Genomic DNA, 16,303 nt, shown 5'->3' on the forward strand with positions numbered 1-16,303 from the left:
GTGAATGATAAGTTTGTTAGTCCATCTCCATAATGGATGTCATCCAGGAGGGAATCCTGGTCTCCTTCATTACTGAGGAGAGGGAGACCCTTTCCACTCACAACATGAGGACAAGCCACAAGACTACCTGGGTCTGAATACACACACACACACACACACACACAGGGGTTTGGAAGATGACACACTGGTTAGCTGCACAGTGGACCCTAGAGCCTAGAAGCAACCAGTCAGCCAGCATCCACACCAGATTAACCAGTCAACCAGCATCCACACCAGATTAACCAGTCAACCAGCATCCACACCAGATTAACCAGTCAACCAGCACCCACATATACCAGATTAACCAGTTAGCCAATGTCCACACATACAAAATTAACCAGACAGCCAGTACCCACACATACTGGGCTAACCGGTCAACCAGCCAGCATCCACATATAGCCCATATTAACCAGTCAACCAACATCTACACTACTAGCTCAGTTTAACCAGTCAGCCGTGTCCTAGTCCTAGTCCCAGCCCTAGTCCTAGCCCTAGTCCTAGTCCCAGCCTAGTCCTAGTCCCAGCCTAGTCCTAGTCCCAGCCCTAGTCCAGGCCTCGGAGGGGCACATCCAGTGCCTCAGTGTGTCAGAGGGTCTGAACATCAAGCAGGCTGAGCCAGCAGCCATACAGACTCCTAACTGGCACACAGAACTGTGTCAGAACTGGCTGAGATCCTGTCCTCAATACTCCACTAACATGATGTCATCTATGCACTTCTGCTAGTTTAGTATGCAAGCAGAAAGAGGGGGAGAGAGACAGAGGGAGAAAGTAGGAGAGAGAGAGAGAAGAAAGAAAAAGAGCGCAGGGAGAGAGAAAGTGAGAAAGAGAGAGCGGTGGAAAGAGATGAGGAAGAAGGAAAAAATTCTCAATGATGAAACAGCCTGTGCTGTTACACGATTGGAGCAAGCCTCCACCAATGGGAGACCCAGCTCCATGGCAACAGGCTCTGTCACCAAGAGAAAACCAGAGATCTCCCTCTACACCTCATCCCTCCCTCCCTCCCTCCCTCCCTCCCTCTCTCTCTCTCTCTCTCTCTCTCTCTCTCTCTCTCTCTCCCTCCCTCTCTATCTCCATCTCTCTCTCCCTCCCTCTCTATCTCTCTCTCCCTCGTCCTCACCCCCCTTGTCCAATTATACTGCTCTGTGTACTTACCAGTGTACCAAAGAACATAACACGCTGGCTCAATAACAAACACACACACACACACACACACACACACACACTGGTGAATTGCATATTGATGACACTAACTCAATGTGTCTGCTCTGTAGTTACATAACACTACTGAAACCCTAAACTGTGCTTCAGTACAGTACAACAATACAACACTACACTACACTGTACAACAATACACTACATTGTACAACAATACACTACACTGTACAACAATACAACACTGCAGAAAACAACAATATACCACAATATACAACACTAAATGACATAGTAAACTGCCGCTCACAAGGCCTACATTGAACCAAGTTGAAGTTCACCCTGGACCAGGCAGCCTGTGGATGCAGGAAGATTGTTGAGAAGTCAGTCAGGCGACTGCTAAAACCAGTCAGCCAGTCTCCTTATAGAACCAGCCAACCAACCAGCTTTGAAAACCGTCTTTCTCTCTCTCCTACACCCTCTCAGGCCCTCCCCCTCATCCTCTCTCATGCTCTCAGCCCCTCCTTCACCTACGGCCATTTGACTTGAGTGAGTTTGTCTTCTGTCTGTCTGCAAACTGAACAATCGAAATGTCTTTAAACCAAATTAAGACTCAACAATCCATACAAGCATGAAAGAAACAGAGTTTGCAAAACAACAGAGAGAGAGAGCGAGAGTGAGAGGGTGTGTGAAAGAGAGAGAGAGAGAGAGACAAGGATGGGGTGGTGAGTAGGGCAGGGGGTATGGGAGGAGGAGAGGCGTGGATGGAGGAGAGGAGGATGGGGAGGGAGACATGATGCGGGTTCCATCTTCATTTTGAGGAGGAGGAGCCTGTCTCTCATGCATGCCAGCAGTCAGCGGAGGAGGAGGAGCCTGTCTCTCCTGCATGCCAGCAGTCGTCGGAGGAGGAGCCTGTCTCTCCTGCATGCCAGCAGTCGGAGGAGAAGGAGCCTGTCTCTCCTGCATGCCAGCAGTCAGAGGAGGAGGAGCCTGTCTCTCCTGCATGCCAGCAGTCATGGACAGCAGGAAGTGGTAGTCAGGTGTGAATGGAATAGAAACAGTTCAAGCAGGAGGACAACCACAGCAGCTTTGACTGAGAACCTGCTTACAACAGCACCCACTCCAGGGCCTGCTATTGATTTGTCCTTCCCTCCGCCCGCCCTCCCTCCCTCGGCTCTGATTCCTGGGAGAGCGTTTTCCCAGGTAGCAGGATGCAGCCCACTCTGCATGCTAAAACAGTCCGTGGAAAAAGACGGAAAGAGGGAGGGAGGGATGATCACCAACACCCAGTCATAGCCTCTGAAGAGAGGAGAGAGGGGCTGATGGGGAGAGAGAGAGAAAAAGAGAGACAGAGAGAGAGGGTGGAGGGGGGCAGGGGGGGGAGGGAGGGAGGGAGGGAGGGAGGGAGGGAGGGAGGGAGGGAGGGAGGGAGGGAGGGAGGGAGGGAGGGAAGGAGGCTGGTCTTAACAAGCCCTGTGGTTGCTGCTGGCCAGCTGCTCCAATTCCTCTTCATCATCATCAATGACGGCTCAACATCGTCATCTTCATCCAATCAACATCATCATCATCATCAATAACAGCATCAGCGATCTACATTTACATTTAGTCATTTAGCAGACGCTCTTATCCAGAGCGACTTACAGTAAGTATAGGGACATTCTCCCCGAGGCAAGTAGGGTGAAGTGCCTTGCCCAAGGACACAACCTCATTTGGCACAGACTTGGCACAGGAAATCGAACCGGCAACCTTCTGATTACTAGCCCGATTCTCTAACCGCTCAGCCACCCGACTCCCGCGATTGGACATGATCTCCCATGACACCAGAGAACACACACACACGCCTGGACACTCAGATAAACACACACACTCGAGAACGTATGCACACACAGTGTCCAGCAACACTAGCGAAGGCTGTCTGAGTAACCAGTGGAGGGGGGAGAGGAAGGAGAGAGGAAGCGAGGGAGAGGAAGAAGGAGGAAGAGGAGGGAGAGGAAGAAGGAGGAAGAGGAGGGAGAGGAAGAAGGAGGAAGAAGAGGAGGGAGAAGAGGAGGGAGAGGAAGAAGGAGGAAGAAGAGGAGGGAGAAGAGGAGGGAGAGGAAGGAGGAAGAGCAGGAAGAGCAGGAAGCAGTTTCTCCAGCCCTGCCTCAGCTGAGGCCATGATGACGCTATTTATAGGAACAGAATTTTTTATTCAAGAGGCTTCACTGCACTTTCCCTCTCTCCTCCGCTCTTATTCTATCTGGTTCACTCTCTCTCTACACTCCTCCTTCACTCTCTCTCTACACTCCTCCTTCACTCTCTCTCTACACTCCTCCTTCACTCTCTCTATACACTCCTCCTTCACTCTCTCTCTACACTCCTTCACTCTCTCTATACACTCCTCTTTCCTGTTTTTCTACCCCGTCCTTTCAATTTCCCTCCCGAACACTGCATCCTGGGGTGATAAAGTAACCTGGACAGAGAGAGGCAGGTGAGAACCTGGACAGAGAGAGGCAGGTGAGAACCTGGACAGAGAGAGGCAGGTGAGAACCTGGACAGAGAGGCAGGTGAGAACCTGGATAGAGAGAGGCAGGTGAGAACCTGGACAGAGAGAGGCAGGTGAGAACCTGGACAGAGAGAGGCAGGTGAGAACCTGGACAGAGAGGCAGGTGAGAACCTGGACAGAGAGGCAGGTGAGAACCTGGACAGAGAGAGGCAGGTGAGAACCTGGACAGAGAGAGGCAGGTGAGAACCTGGACAGAGAGAGGCAGGTGAGAACCTGGACAGAGAGGCAGGTGAGAACCTGGACAGAGAGGCAGGTGAGAACCTGGACAGAGAGAGGCAGGTGAGAACCTGGACAGAGAGAGGCAGGTGAGAACCTGGACAGAGAGGCAGGTGAGAACCTGGACAGAGAGAGGCAGGTGAGAACCTGGACAGCACGCTGACTAGCGAAGAGGTTTGTATTCTTGTTGCAGTCCGGTATGCTATTTCTCTTCTCCAGCGAGGCTGTTTCATAACAGCCCCACACACACGTGTCTCTCTCTCTCTGTCTCTCTCTCTCTCCTCCATGTACGTAAGCAGAGCGAGGGGGTGCCCTCTCCCTCGTCATCCTCCTCTCTTCTCTGCGACAGCTGCGGCAACGCCCCCTTCCGCCCCCCTCGCCTCTCCCCCTCTCCTGCTCCCCCCGCCCCTCTCCTCCTCCTACCCCCGCCTACAGCAGGGAGAGACAGTAGCAGGGAATTCCTCATTACCTCACCACTGGCCTCCACAAAGTGTGTGTGTGTTTGTGGGCGTTGGTGAGCCTGCACAAAACACACACACACACACACACACTGTATGCCATCTACTTCTGCAACAGCGAGTGTCTTAAACGGTGCAGGGAGTCTGTAAATAACCTCCTCCACACTCAGTCTCAGAGAGAGAGCTCTGGTTCATACTGCTCCTCTCGTCCTGTCCACCCCAGCATTACCAAACTGTCATCAGCCTTGCCAAACAAAGCAGTTTCCCACATATCAGAAGGTGCTAGAAAGACTTAATCCCACCAGAGGAACAGAACGTCCCAAACGGCAATGAGCCGCGCGAGGTACAACACAATCATAACAACAATAATAATCATAATTTTCATAATAATATTCCTCCACTTGCTTTAACTGTCTGTCTGATCCGAGCTGAATGCATGGAAACAGTGCTGTATGTAGGCTAGATACACACACACACACACGCATGTACGCGCACACACAAACGCGCACATGCACTCACACACGCTTGCACACACATCTTACTGTCATTAGAGTGTAGGTTCCTGATGTGGGTAGCAGGACCAGGTGTCAGAGGAAGACAGAAGTTGGTTAGAGCTGATCTGAGAGCAGGCGCTGCGCTGACGAGATCTCTGTCTACAGAAACACCACCAGACATTCCATCCCCCACGGCAACCAAATGATGGTTTTAGAGGGTGGTGGATCTGTTTCTCTGCGCTCTCTCTCTCTCCCCCCCCCCCTCTCTCTCTCTCTCTCTCTCTGTGTGGTCGTCCCTCCGCTCCGCCCCCGGTCGTCCTGTCCCGGCCCTGCTCTACGAGGAGGACTGTTCTCTTCTTCAGGATTCTCGTGTTTTTCTGAATGAAGCACTAGCCTGCATGAATCCCGCTCTCTGTCCCCGCTAGCTCCCTCCTTCTCTCACTACATCACACGCTCACCGCTCGCTCCCTTCCTTCTGCTCCCTCCCTCCCTCTCTTCCTCCCTACTTCTCTCTCCATCCCTTCCTCCTTCTGCTCCCTCCCTCCCTCTCTCCCTCTCTCCCTCTCTCCCTCCCTTCCTCCCTACTTCTCTCTCTCTCCCTCCCTTCCTCCTCCTCTCCCTCCCTCCCTCCCATCTCATGTCTGTCTCCTTCCCCTCCCTCTATCCCCACCCTCTCTTTCACCCCGCTGCACTGACAGCCAGGCCAGTATGTGTGGGAAACCCCAGCTTTAACAGGCTGTCACACAGTCCCCTGGCCAGACACAGAACCAGCCTGTTAACCAGCCAGATAACCAGCCTGTTAACCAGCCAGAGAACCAGCCAGAGCACTAGCCAGAGAACCAGCCTGTGAACCAGCCTGTGAACCAGCCTGCAAACCAGCCTGTGAACCAGCCTGTGAACCAGCCTGTGAACCAGCCTGCGAACCAGCCTGTGAACCAGCTTGTGAACCAGCCTGAGAACCAGCCTGTGAACCAGCTTGTGAACCAGCCTGTGAACCAGCCTGTGAACCAGCCTGCGAACCAGCCTGTGAACCAGCTTGTGAACCAGCCTGTGAACCAGCTTGTGAACCAGCTTGTGAACCAGCCTGTGAACCAGCTTGTGAACCAGCTTGTGAACCAGCCTGTGAACCAGCCTGTGAACCAGCTTGTGAACCAGCCTTTTCCCTGTCTGGACACTGCTGAAGCTGCAGGACTGAACACAGTCTACCCTGCAGAGAAGCACCAAACCATGGGGAAGTAAAAGACAAGGGCTGGGTAGAGCTCTGTGGTAATGTGTTGGACTGCAGATCAACAGGCTGCAGGTTCAAATTCCCCCCCTCTCCTTCCTGCTTCGGATAAGCATGTGTTAAATTAATGTGTTATCACATGGCCCCTAAGGAGTTGTGTTTAGGTGCTATGTCACTGACAGAGAGCTGTCACACAACACATTATATTATTAGGGTATTAGTGGTAAACCATCCTACGTCACTAAAACATGGCTATGTCATACGAGTACATATCGGACATGCAGATATGTATTAGGGGTGGCAGAATTTATTTTATTCACATTTGAACTGTGATTCAGTCTGCAAGCGATTCATATTGATTAGCAAATTGATGTGAATCGATTTTATTTTTATTTTTTTTATCGAATCGTGACCCCAAGAATCTAATCGAAAGGTACCCAAAAATCCCCACCCCTAATATGTATATTGATGGTTTTTATTTATTTTTCTACCCCTGAGCTATACCCATCCAAACCATATCCTTTGTGTGGTGAGAATATTCCCTGCAGGAACAGTGATGATTCAACACAGGACTGGAAGTGTGTGTGTGTTTGTAGGTGTGTGTGTGTGTGTTGGAAAGTCTCTGGTACCTTTTATTCCAGAAAGTAGCAGAGCCACAGAGAAGAGCGACTGTACTACTCCATAGTTACCAACAACAAGCCCTAGCAACCACAAGAATCACCAGCTGAGCTAGCCAATTAGACTTCACTACGCTAGATAGCTTTCAACCCTCATTCACTGGGAATGGCATCCACAGGTCATATGTCAAACCAAATAGCCAACAAACTTGATACGTGGGTCGTGATTGTATATCTTTGAAATCTACATTACAAGCATATTGATTCACCATAAACACTATGTTTCTCACAAACATGATTTTTGAATAAACTATAATGTCATGTATTCATTTAGCAGACACTTTTATCCAAAGTGCCTTACAGAGCGGATTTGAGTCCATGACTTTGATCTGCAGGGAATTGCTCTTCATATCAAACAGACTTGTTCCTTCACTCATAATAAGTTGGCTAATATTAGCACAGCTGAGCCTTGGAGCTCATTGGTGCACAGTGAGGAAAGTCAGAGCTGCAGGTTGTGTATGGAGGAAGTAGCCTAGCCCATGTCCTCACTGTACAGCAAGGTCTATTCCTCACAACAACAAAAAAAAACCCTATCCTCAACACCACCTTATCATCATCATCATCACCAACACCACCTCATCATCATCATCATCAACACCACCTCATGGCCAGAAGAGATGCCCTGGCTAACTCTGATTAGCAGAGTGGTTAACATGATCAATGCCTATGTAATGAGGCATTGTGGGAGAAGCAGGGAAGCCACTTGGTGTTGAACACCAAGCCTAATCACAGTGGACCATCTGGCTGTTGAACCACTTAAGAGGAGTAGCTGGCGGTTCAGAGGGCTACTTCCTCCATGCTGGCACAGGCTGTGTGGGTTAGGTTCCAGTTTGTGTTCCTTTCACATGTTGGGCGCTATCTGTTGCTCTGAGTCCAGGTGGTGACTTGTTCAGAGGCTATGACTGGGTGTTGGTGATCATCCCTCCCTCCCCTTCCCTCTGTGTTCCTTCCTGTCCTCTCATTGCGCCCCGCTGCCTCAACTTCTTGTCGTTGCACCAGTGAGATGGGTGACAGGCACCGACAGGGTCGGCACGACAACACACAAGTCAGGAAACCAGTCGCCTCCCTCTTTCTATGATCCATAATTTACATCTAACAAACAATAGAAGGAGAGAAACGCAGATAGGGAAGGATTGAGAGAGAAAGGATGTAGGACACACAGACAAGAAGATACCAGGAAACATAAAAAGAAACAGAGGGAGGGAGGGAGGGAGGGAGGGAGGGAGGGAGGGAGGGAGGGAGGGAGGGAGGGAGGGAGGGAGGGAGGGAGGGAGGGAGGGAGGGAGGGAAAAAAGAGAAAAGTAAGAGAAAGAGAGAAATAAAGAGCACAAACAGATAGAAAAAGCCATAAACAGAACCTACAGCGGCAGAGAGAGACATGAGCGAGAACACAAGAGGAGACAGAGAGCGAAAGGAGAGAGATTGCGGGAAAAAGAAAAGAGACACAGGGAGAGAGAGACAGAGATAGAGGGAGAGAGGGAGAGAGCACGAGAGAGAGGGAGGGAGAGAGAGAGCACAAGATCGACAGTGAGTGAGAAAGAGTGTGAGAGAAAGAGAGAGCGAGAGAGAGTGCGGGAGAGAGTTAGAGAGAGAGAGAGAGAGAGAGAGAGAGAGAGAGAGAGAGAGGTAAAGAGACGGAGATAGAGAGAGCAGCAGCAACACTCTCTGTGCTCCAGCAGAGATCTATAAATAGTTCTTCAAATCTCTCTAGAAAAAGCCACACTGCTGCTGCAGACAGAGACAGAGACAAGCTGCGCATGCCTGCTTCACAAACACGCGGAAAAACAGCCTTCATTTAGGCTTTTTAAATGGTTTTAATACTTACTGAATGAAACCATTCGCAATGAAACCATCAGATACCCGATCAGAAACACCAACTCTGGTTGTTTAGTTTGTAGGTAAATCAAAGATTCTAAATCTCAAGGAAAAAACCATCTAGGTAGAAACTGTGCATTTGTTGACTGTAACCATGGAAAAGAAGAATCTGAATCCCTGAAGCAGGATGGCGACAGGAAGCCAGGACACGCCCTCTCGTCCACTGTTACATTCACAGGCGTGAAGACTACATTTACATTCATGCATTTAGCAGACGCTTTTATCCAAAGCGACTTCCAAGACAGAGCTTTACAAAAGAGCATAGGTTACTGATCCTAACAATGAGATAGCCCCAAACATTGCGAGCAGCCAAAACATCATTGTGAAAAACCAAATAAGTGCCAAAGGGAGGAACCATAAGAGCATGCAGTTAAACAAGTTACAATTAAACAACATGAAACTCAAAAAGTGCAAGAGTGTACCTGTAGAAAAAAACAATCAACAGTAAAAGACTACTGGTTTAATAACACCTACTAGAGACTGGTCTCTAGGGTCCGCTCTACACACACACACACACACACACACACACACACACACACACAGACATACACACACATACACAGGCTTGTTCAGACACTCCTTCTCTCTCAAACCCTACTCATAGGATAGGTTCCACACCATCCCACTGTACATGATCAGCTTCTTACACCAGCACCACTGTACTCACCAGCCAGCCCACAGCCTTCAATTAACCAATCAATTCATCAGTCAACCGCTGAGTAGCTGTTACCATGGTTTCCAACTGAATGTCGAGGAGTCTATGGTGTCAGTTATTCTTGATGTACAGGTCACAAGGTCAGGCCACAGCTAGGGGCAGAAAGCCAACATAGCTCTCTCTCTTTCTCTGTCTCTCTCCCCCCCGCTCCATCTCTCTCTCTCGCATCTCTCTCTCCCCCCCTCTCTCTCTCTCTCTCTTCCATCTCTCTCTCTCCCCATCTCTGTCTCTCTCTCTCTCTCTCCCCGTCTCTCTCTCCCCCTCTCTCTCTCCCCCCCCTCTGTCTCTCTCTCCCCCTCTCTCTCTCCCCCTCTCTCTCTCTCTCTCCCCCCCTCTCTCTCTCTCTGTCTGTCTCTCATGAAGCAAGGGACTTTTAGAGACACAGGACTACAATGACAATATTGATTGGAGGCATTAATCCACCACGTATCTGTACAACTGTACCACTTTACAACTGTACTACTGTACAACTGTACCACTTTACAACTGTACCACTTTACAACTGTACTACTGTACAACTGTACCACTTTACAACTGTACGACTGTACTGGTACAACTGTACCACTTTACAACTGTACTACTTTACAACTGTACCGGTACAACTGTACTACTTTTTTTTCTAGTTTTTCTGTACTACAGGTAGACAATTAACTATCACAACCACGTCATCAAGTTCAATCCCACCACGTCCCTGGTTCATCCAGCTGTTTCAAAGACAGTTAAATTGCTGCTGCGTGTTCACATTCTGCAGTACAGGATATGATCCTACAAGCCTGGACACACTTCCTGTGGAAATTATACAGAACCAGAAAAATAAACTTTAACGAGGTGGACTGAGTCACTTGGATCTGTTTCTACACGGTTTATAAGCGGCTGTGACCGAGGGGCTAAGCGAGGTCGCTGTCCAGGTGCTGAAACCGGCACCGCGGTTCTCTCCATCTCGGTCCATTTTTGATGCAGGATGCAAAACATGCCTCGATCAGAATGAGCCAAATGTCAGATGCAACATCGGTCTAAATAGGGGTCATCTATAAACCTAAAGACACCATTAGCTGTCAGCAATCTAGTCAGATCTGACAGTGGTTTGGCAAGCTAACTGGGCAGGCGGAAAACAAGGGCGTTTTGGAAAAACTATTAACGTTACAGATTATATTACTTAGAATATACTACTTACCAAGGGTAAAGACGTCCACTGGAGTCTTGTGGCAAACTTGTAGTGTTGCTACCTCTGCTATGTGGAACTAGGTTGACGTCTGTGTGGGCAGGAAAGGTGTCATAGCGTTAAGAGAGCGGTAGCAAGCGAGTTGATACACTGTCACTGACAACAAGCAGCGAAGATTAGCTAGCTGGCTAGCAACAGCAAAGCTGACAATGAAATACATCTGAATAAAGGCTGCTATTCACCTTTTTGGCAGCCACCGTTAACAACTTGTAGTTGGAGCTAGTTAGCTAGCTGTCTGTCTACAACAGCGGGGTCTCTTTCAATCAATCAAGTACATACATAGAGCGTTAGCTTCAAATCAGCTTGGCAAGCCTAACGTCATTAGACATTAGCTACGAATCGGCGGCTAGCTAACTCGCGTTAAAATAATCGAGAGACATATCATACGGCAAGACAACGTCCAGAATCGGCCAGCACTACTCCTTGTTGTTGCTAGTAAACCCTCACATTGTTAGCTCTATCTATCTAGATTGCCAGCCGTCTAACTAGCTCTACAGTTTTTAGCTAGACTAGCATGTACAGTTGGCACAACGCAAGACAGCGACTGTCAAAACATAGCCCACCGCGTGAGAGGGACCCGAACGTTTGGACCACACCGAGAATGAAAACAGTCAGTAGAAAAGGCTTTCTACTGGCTGTTAGAAAGAAATAATTTAAAAGAAAAACGTAGCAAACAATACGGCTAGGGGCTTTAAGTAAAATAAAATAAAACTAAACGAGTCCTTTAATTCCCCTCTGCTCCAGCTTCTGCGCGTCGGCGTCATTCATCTGTGTAGCGAGCTGTGTAACGTTACTACGTTGGTAACGTCATTTTATTCGCCAATTAAATCCACCTGTGTGTAAAATTGATGCATTTAATATTAAATGTTGTTAACCTTATGGCGTATTATATTGATAAATACAGCAACATATTATAAGGAGGATATGGCGTAGTCGTGCATAGCTCGAGCAAATCTGATCCTTTCTAATTTGCAGTAAACATTAGATGTCTGTGCTGCTTTGTGAATGTGCTTGTATCAGGCCCCGTTTGTGTCTTAGTTGGTCTTAAATTAGTTTGTCAGAGGCGTTAATAATCACATATCCTCCCAACCTGTTGATCATTTGACCAGTAGGCTATTGCTCCTTGTGTTTGTGTGTGTGTGTGTGTGTGTGTGCGTGTGTGTGTGTGTGTGCGCGTGTGTGTGTGTGTGTGCGTGCGTGCGTGCGCGTGTGTGAGCATGCACTCACCAAACTGTCTTAGAAATACATAAAGATGAATCATTATAGCATGATTTGGCTAAATGAAGCCTTTAAAATTGGGCCACAATGGCGTGACAAACTGGAATCCTTCTGTAATGTTAATGTCAAATCGTGTAATTTCAGGAAAATGCTAAATATTTAATCAGTTGCTGGTGGTTGAATGGACTTGCAGTGACTCCAGAGCCATATATTTCTCTCAATGGCTCTGAGTGAATCATGTTGGACTAAGTGCGTTTCACTTTCTACATCTCTCCACAAGGCGACGCTCAAGAACTGACTCAAATGCTTCCTCCAATCTGTACCAAACACTAACATCAAATCTTTTTAGTTAATTTTGTGTGGGTTATTTATGACTACTTCCAGGACAATACAATGACACATTATTGTATGTTTTACAAATCCACGACATTGTGAGTTTTGGGTATCTGTGACTAAAGATATTGAAACATCATCATTGGAAACTTGGTCTGTAAAGTTTGTCCTTTTACAGAGCGCGGGCTTAGGTTGATGTTAGTCTGATAAACATGCTCGAGTCGTTTCGTCCACTATCTATTATGTAATTAAATATTAAACAGTGCAGCGAAATGTATTCCACGGATCAGGATCGGCCACCAAAGCGGGGCGTGCTGCATTTTCAAGGGGTGACCAGGAACCAGGGCCCGTCTGTTTGTGGACCCACACACCGCCAGACGCGGACTCGTAAATGCCTGGAGGTCTGAACCTCGGGGCAATCCTTGATGGTTTAGGTTGGCTGAGGGGCAGTTCTATGGGCGTATGTGAAGCCCTCTGTGACATTGCTTGTAAAAAAGGACTACAAATACATTTTTATGTTATTTGAACCCCACCCTAAGTGTCCTTATAAGTACTTATAAGTATTGTATTCGAAGTATACTATACTTTAAGTAGCCTTCTACTACATTAGGCCTACTATAAGTACTATACCCTTCTATAAGAAACACTATTGTTTAGTTCTTAGGAATAGTTAAACTTCTGTACCTTTACTTAATTTAAGATTCGTATATGTTTAGTGTTTGCACCTCCCTGCCACAGTAAATTCCGTGTTTGTATAACATACATGGCGAATAAACCGAATTCTGATTCTGATTCTATAATATGAGAACTATACATTTATTGAGATGACTAAAGGGTATTTTCTGAAAATCGTGGGGTATTTCAGACAGTTCCGATATTGTAATAATGTAACTGGAAATCAAACACAGACACACATTGTACAATGACGTGACTTTATTTCCTCAGGTAGCCTATAAATCAACTGTCGACCGTGTTCTACATTTCTCACAGCAGCAGGAGCTATGATTCGTCTCATCTTACTGAACAGGGGGGTAGGGGGACATAATTGCATAATGTATGTGATACGACACGTGCTGCCTTTCATTTTACCAGGTGTTGAGATTGAAAACTAGGGTAAAGGGCACTGCAGCTGAACTTCGATCAATCATCGGTAACGTTACTTTTCGGCTCCTTGCCATCGGGACTTTTCATTGCGTCATGTCGTAAGACTACATGGCAGGTCTACGTGACATTTACATGGGGCTGATAGTCTCATCGATTGCCATTGCATTAATATCCCACAGCTGATTACATAAATAGGCCAGGAAAATAGGCTGGTTTAAAAGTTGACATACCGCCGATATGCCTGTAACCGCTTCTTGATCACTTATCTTTCGCTAGTTGTCTCATGTGCCCGTATGTGTGTGTGTGTGTGTGTGTGTGTGAGTGTGTGTGTGTGTGTGTGTGTGAGAGAAGAGTGCGTGCGCGCGTGTGTGAAGACAAATAGAAGAGGGAGGGGGGTGAAAGTGTCGGTGCCTGTAAATTCTTTGATGCTCTCATTGGTGCGTCCTTCCAACGTGTCACAAGTTTTGGTGGATTACCCTAGATCTGTCCAGCATCAAGTGTTGAAGAACCATCCGTCCTCTCCACTCTCCACAGTATCCTGCCGCGAGAACACGGGACTCCAAGAACACACTCTGATTCCAAAAGAACGCCAACTAAACATACTTTCAAGATCTTCCCAATCAACCGTGCCTTTCTCTAAGATGAATTCTCGCCGCTCAGAAGAGTCCAGCATGCTGTTCTACTGCATATGGCCAACGTTGCTTTTGATGACATCCCTGCTGTGTAACGGGTCCGGTACCGACGCGGCAACCACCGCGGGCGGGTCCACGGGATGTGCGTCCTGTGGCACCCCACCGCTGGAGAAGGAATCCGAGGAGCGGCTCATGGTTGAAATCGCCAAGCAGCACATTCTGAAGAAGCTGCACCTGAAAGAGAGACCAAATATTACACACACGGTGCCGCGCGCAGCACTCCTCACAGCGCTCCGCAAACTGCACGCGGGGCGAGTGAGACCGGATGGCACACTTGAGCTTGAAAACAGTTCGACTTATACAAAAGATCTAGGATATGAAATAGTGAGCTTTGCGGATTTCGGTAAGTTCTAAAGCTTTTTTATTGATGGTCTTAATTCCACGTAGCTTTGTTGTGTAGTTTTGTCATAAATAATCGTAATTACCGTGCGCTTTTATTCCCGTCAGTGAACTTGATTATTTTACGCACAAGCTCTCTTACGTTGTTTTCAAACAAGAAAGTCTAAATTGCGCACATTGAAACATGAAATGGACACAACGTCTGGCGTGTTTTACATTCTTAAACAATGTGAATGTCACCCCTTTAATATTTTTTTCTGAATTAAAAATCTTCTGGGCGTGAATTGTTCTTTTGCGTGTGAATAAACCTACTCTGGTGTTCCATGAAATACCTGAGGGAAACTCTCATGAGGTGCCCGTGCCTAGTCAGCTGAGCTGATAAGAGGTTGATGAGTTGTACAAGCTGACCAGCAGTGTTTCTGTCCCTCCTGTCCACAGATGACTTGGGTAGCAGTGCCACCTCCCAGCCAGAGTTGACCTTCCAGTTCCTGCAGCAGCAAGGCCAGAGGCTCCAGGTGCTCCAGTCCTCTCTGTGGCTGTACGTCCGCTCCTCCCAGACCCCCCACAGCGAAGCCCGCGTCTCCGCTCAGGTCTTCCTCTCGGGGGAGGGCGCCTCCAACCGCACCCTGGTCCTCCAGAAGCTGCTGGAGGTTCAGAAGGGGAACTGGCACACCTTCCCCCTGACACAGACCTTGCAGGCCTTCCTGGACAGGGGCCAGGGACACCTGCGGCTGGAGGTGACCTGCGACGAGGACGGCAGGAACCTGTGCTCCCTGGGGGGCGCCGCGGACGCCTTGCACCAACCATTCCTGGTGGCGCAGGTGCGTCTCCGTGACGACGAGTCGAAGCACGTCCTCAGCAAGCGCTCGCTGCGCTGCGGCGAAGACTCCAGCATCTGCTGCAAGAAGGACTTCTACATCAAGTTCAAGGACATCCAGTGGCAGGACTGGATCATCGCTCCAGAGGGCTACCACATGAACTACTGCATGGGTCAGTGTCCTCAGCTGTACTCGGGCTCCCCCGGGATCGCCTCGTCCCTCCACGCCACTGTGTTCAGCCAGCTGAAGGCCAACGGCATCAACACGGCCGTGTCGTCGTGCTGCGTGCCTATCAAGCGCGCGCCCCTCTCCATGGTGTACTTCGACACGCAGCACAGCATCGTGAAGAAAGACATGCCCGACATGATCGTGGAGGCCTGCGGGTGCACATAGGAGAGGAGGCCAATCAGAGGAGGCCTGCGGGTGCACATAGGAGAGGGGGCCAATCAAAGGAGGCCTGCGGGTGCACATAGGAGAGGAGGCCAATCAGAGGAGGCCTGCGGGTGCACATAGGAGAGGAGGCCAATCAGAGGAGGCCTGCGGGTGCACATAGGAGAGGAGGCCAATCAGAGGAGGCCTGCGGGGACAACACAACGCACACACACGACAGACACACACACACATGACAGCCACACACACACAACAGACGCACACACATGACAGACACACAGGACAGACACACACAACAGACACAGAAACAGTACAGACACACACACACAACAGACATGACAGCCACACATGACAGCCACACACACACAACAGACGCACACACATGACAGACTCACACACAGGACAGACACACACACAGTACAGCCACACACACACACATACACACAAACACACACACACACACACAGGACAGACAAAGTATTGTAGACATCTGCTGTTCTACCAGTGTTCAAAGAGACGAACCATACACAACATGCCAACTGTCATTATACTTCTTCAAGGAGCCCTGAAGGTGGGAGAGTAGTTATGAGTTATACAAAGACAACAAGAGATTCATACTGTATATACAGTAGCCTTCATTTTACTGTTTAAACTGTGTGCTATGTAGTGTTAATTATGACATTTCTTTTTTTTGTGTGTTATATATCTTTTTTACCTTTTGTATGTTTTGCACGCTAGGAATAGTCAATGCGGTGCTCAGTCTGAGGGCCGTTTGGGAGAGAGCTTCGCATCAC

The 16,303-nt window shown here is 48.5% G+C and overlaps 2 protein-coding genes across 2 annotated transcripts in view; one reads left to right on the forward strand and one right to left on the reverse strand.

Annotated features, from left to right (window-relative positions):
• LOC134028722 (R3H domain-containing protein 2) overlaps window positions 1-11,399 on the reverse strand; it is a 42,886-nt gene extending 31,487 nt beyond the window's left edge. The window contains 2 exon segments of the mRNA XM_062472469.1: window positions 10,568-10,646; window positions 11,179-11,399. The gene's annotated coding sequence lies outside the window, so the exon portion shown is untranslated.
• Window positions 11,400-13,714: 2,315 nt separating this feature from the next.
• LOC134028678 (inhibin beta B chain) lies at window positions 13,715-15,645 on the forward strand. Its single transcript, XM_062472371.1, has 2 exons — window positions 13,715-14,305; window positions 14,740-15,645. Exons 1-2 carry the CDS (start codon window positions 13,912-13,914, stop codon window positions 15,510-15,512), a joined length of 1,167 nt encoding a protein of 388 aa, XP_062328355.1. The 5' UTR covers window positions 13,715-13,911; the 3' UTR covers window positions 15,513-15,645.
• The last annotated feature ends 658 nt before the right edge of the window (window positions 15,646-16,303 follow it).

Source organism: Osmerus eperlanus, chromosome 1, assembly GCF_963692335.1.
Source record: "Osmerus eperlanus chromosome 1, fOsmEpe2.1, whole genome shotgun sequence".
Taxonomy (NCBI): Eukaryota; Metazoa; Chordata; class Actinopteri; order Osmeriformes; family Osmeridae; genus Osmerus; species Osmerus eperlanus.

Coding starts and splice junctions, on each gene's coding strand:
- LOC134028678 (XM_062472371.1), top strand. CDS start 13,912: ATGAATTCTCGCCGCTCAGAAGAGTCCAGCATGCTGTTCTACTGCATA. Junction 14,306..14,739: donor AGTGAGCTTTGCGGATTTCG/GTAAGTTCTAAA, acceptor TCCTGTCCACAG/ATGACTTGGGTAGCAGTGCC.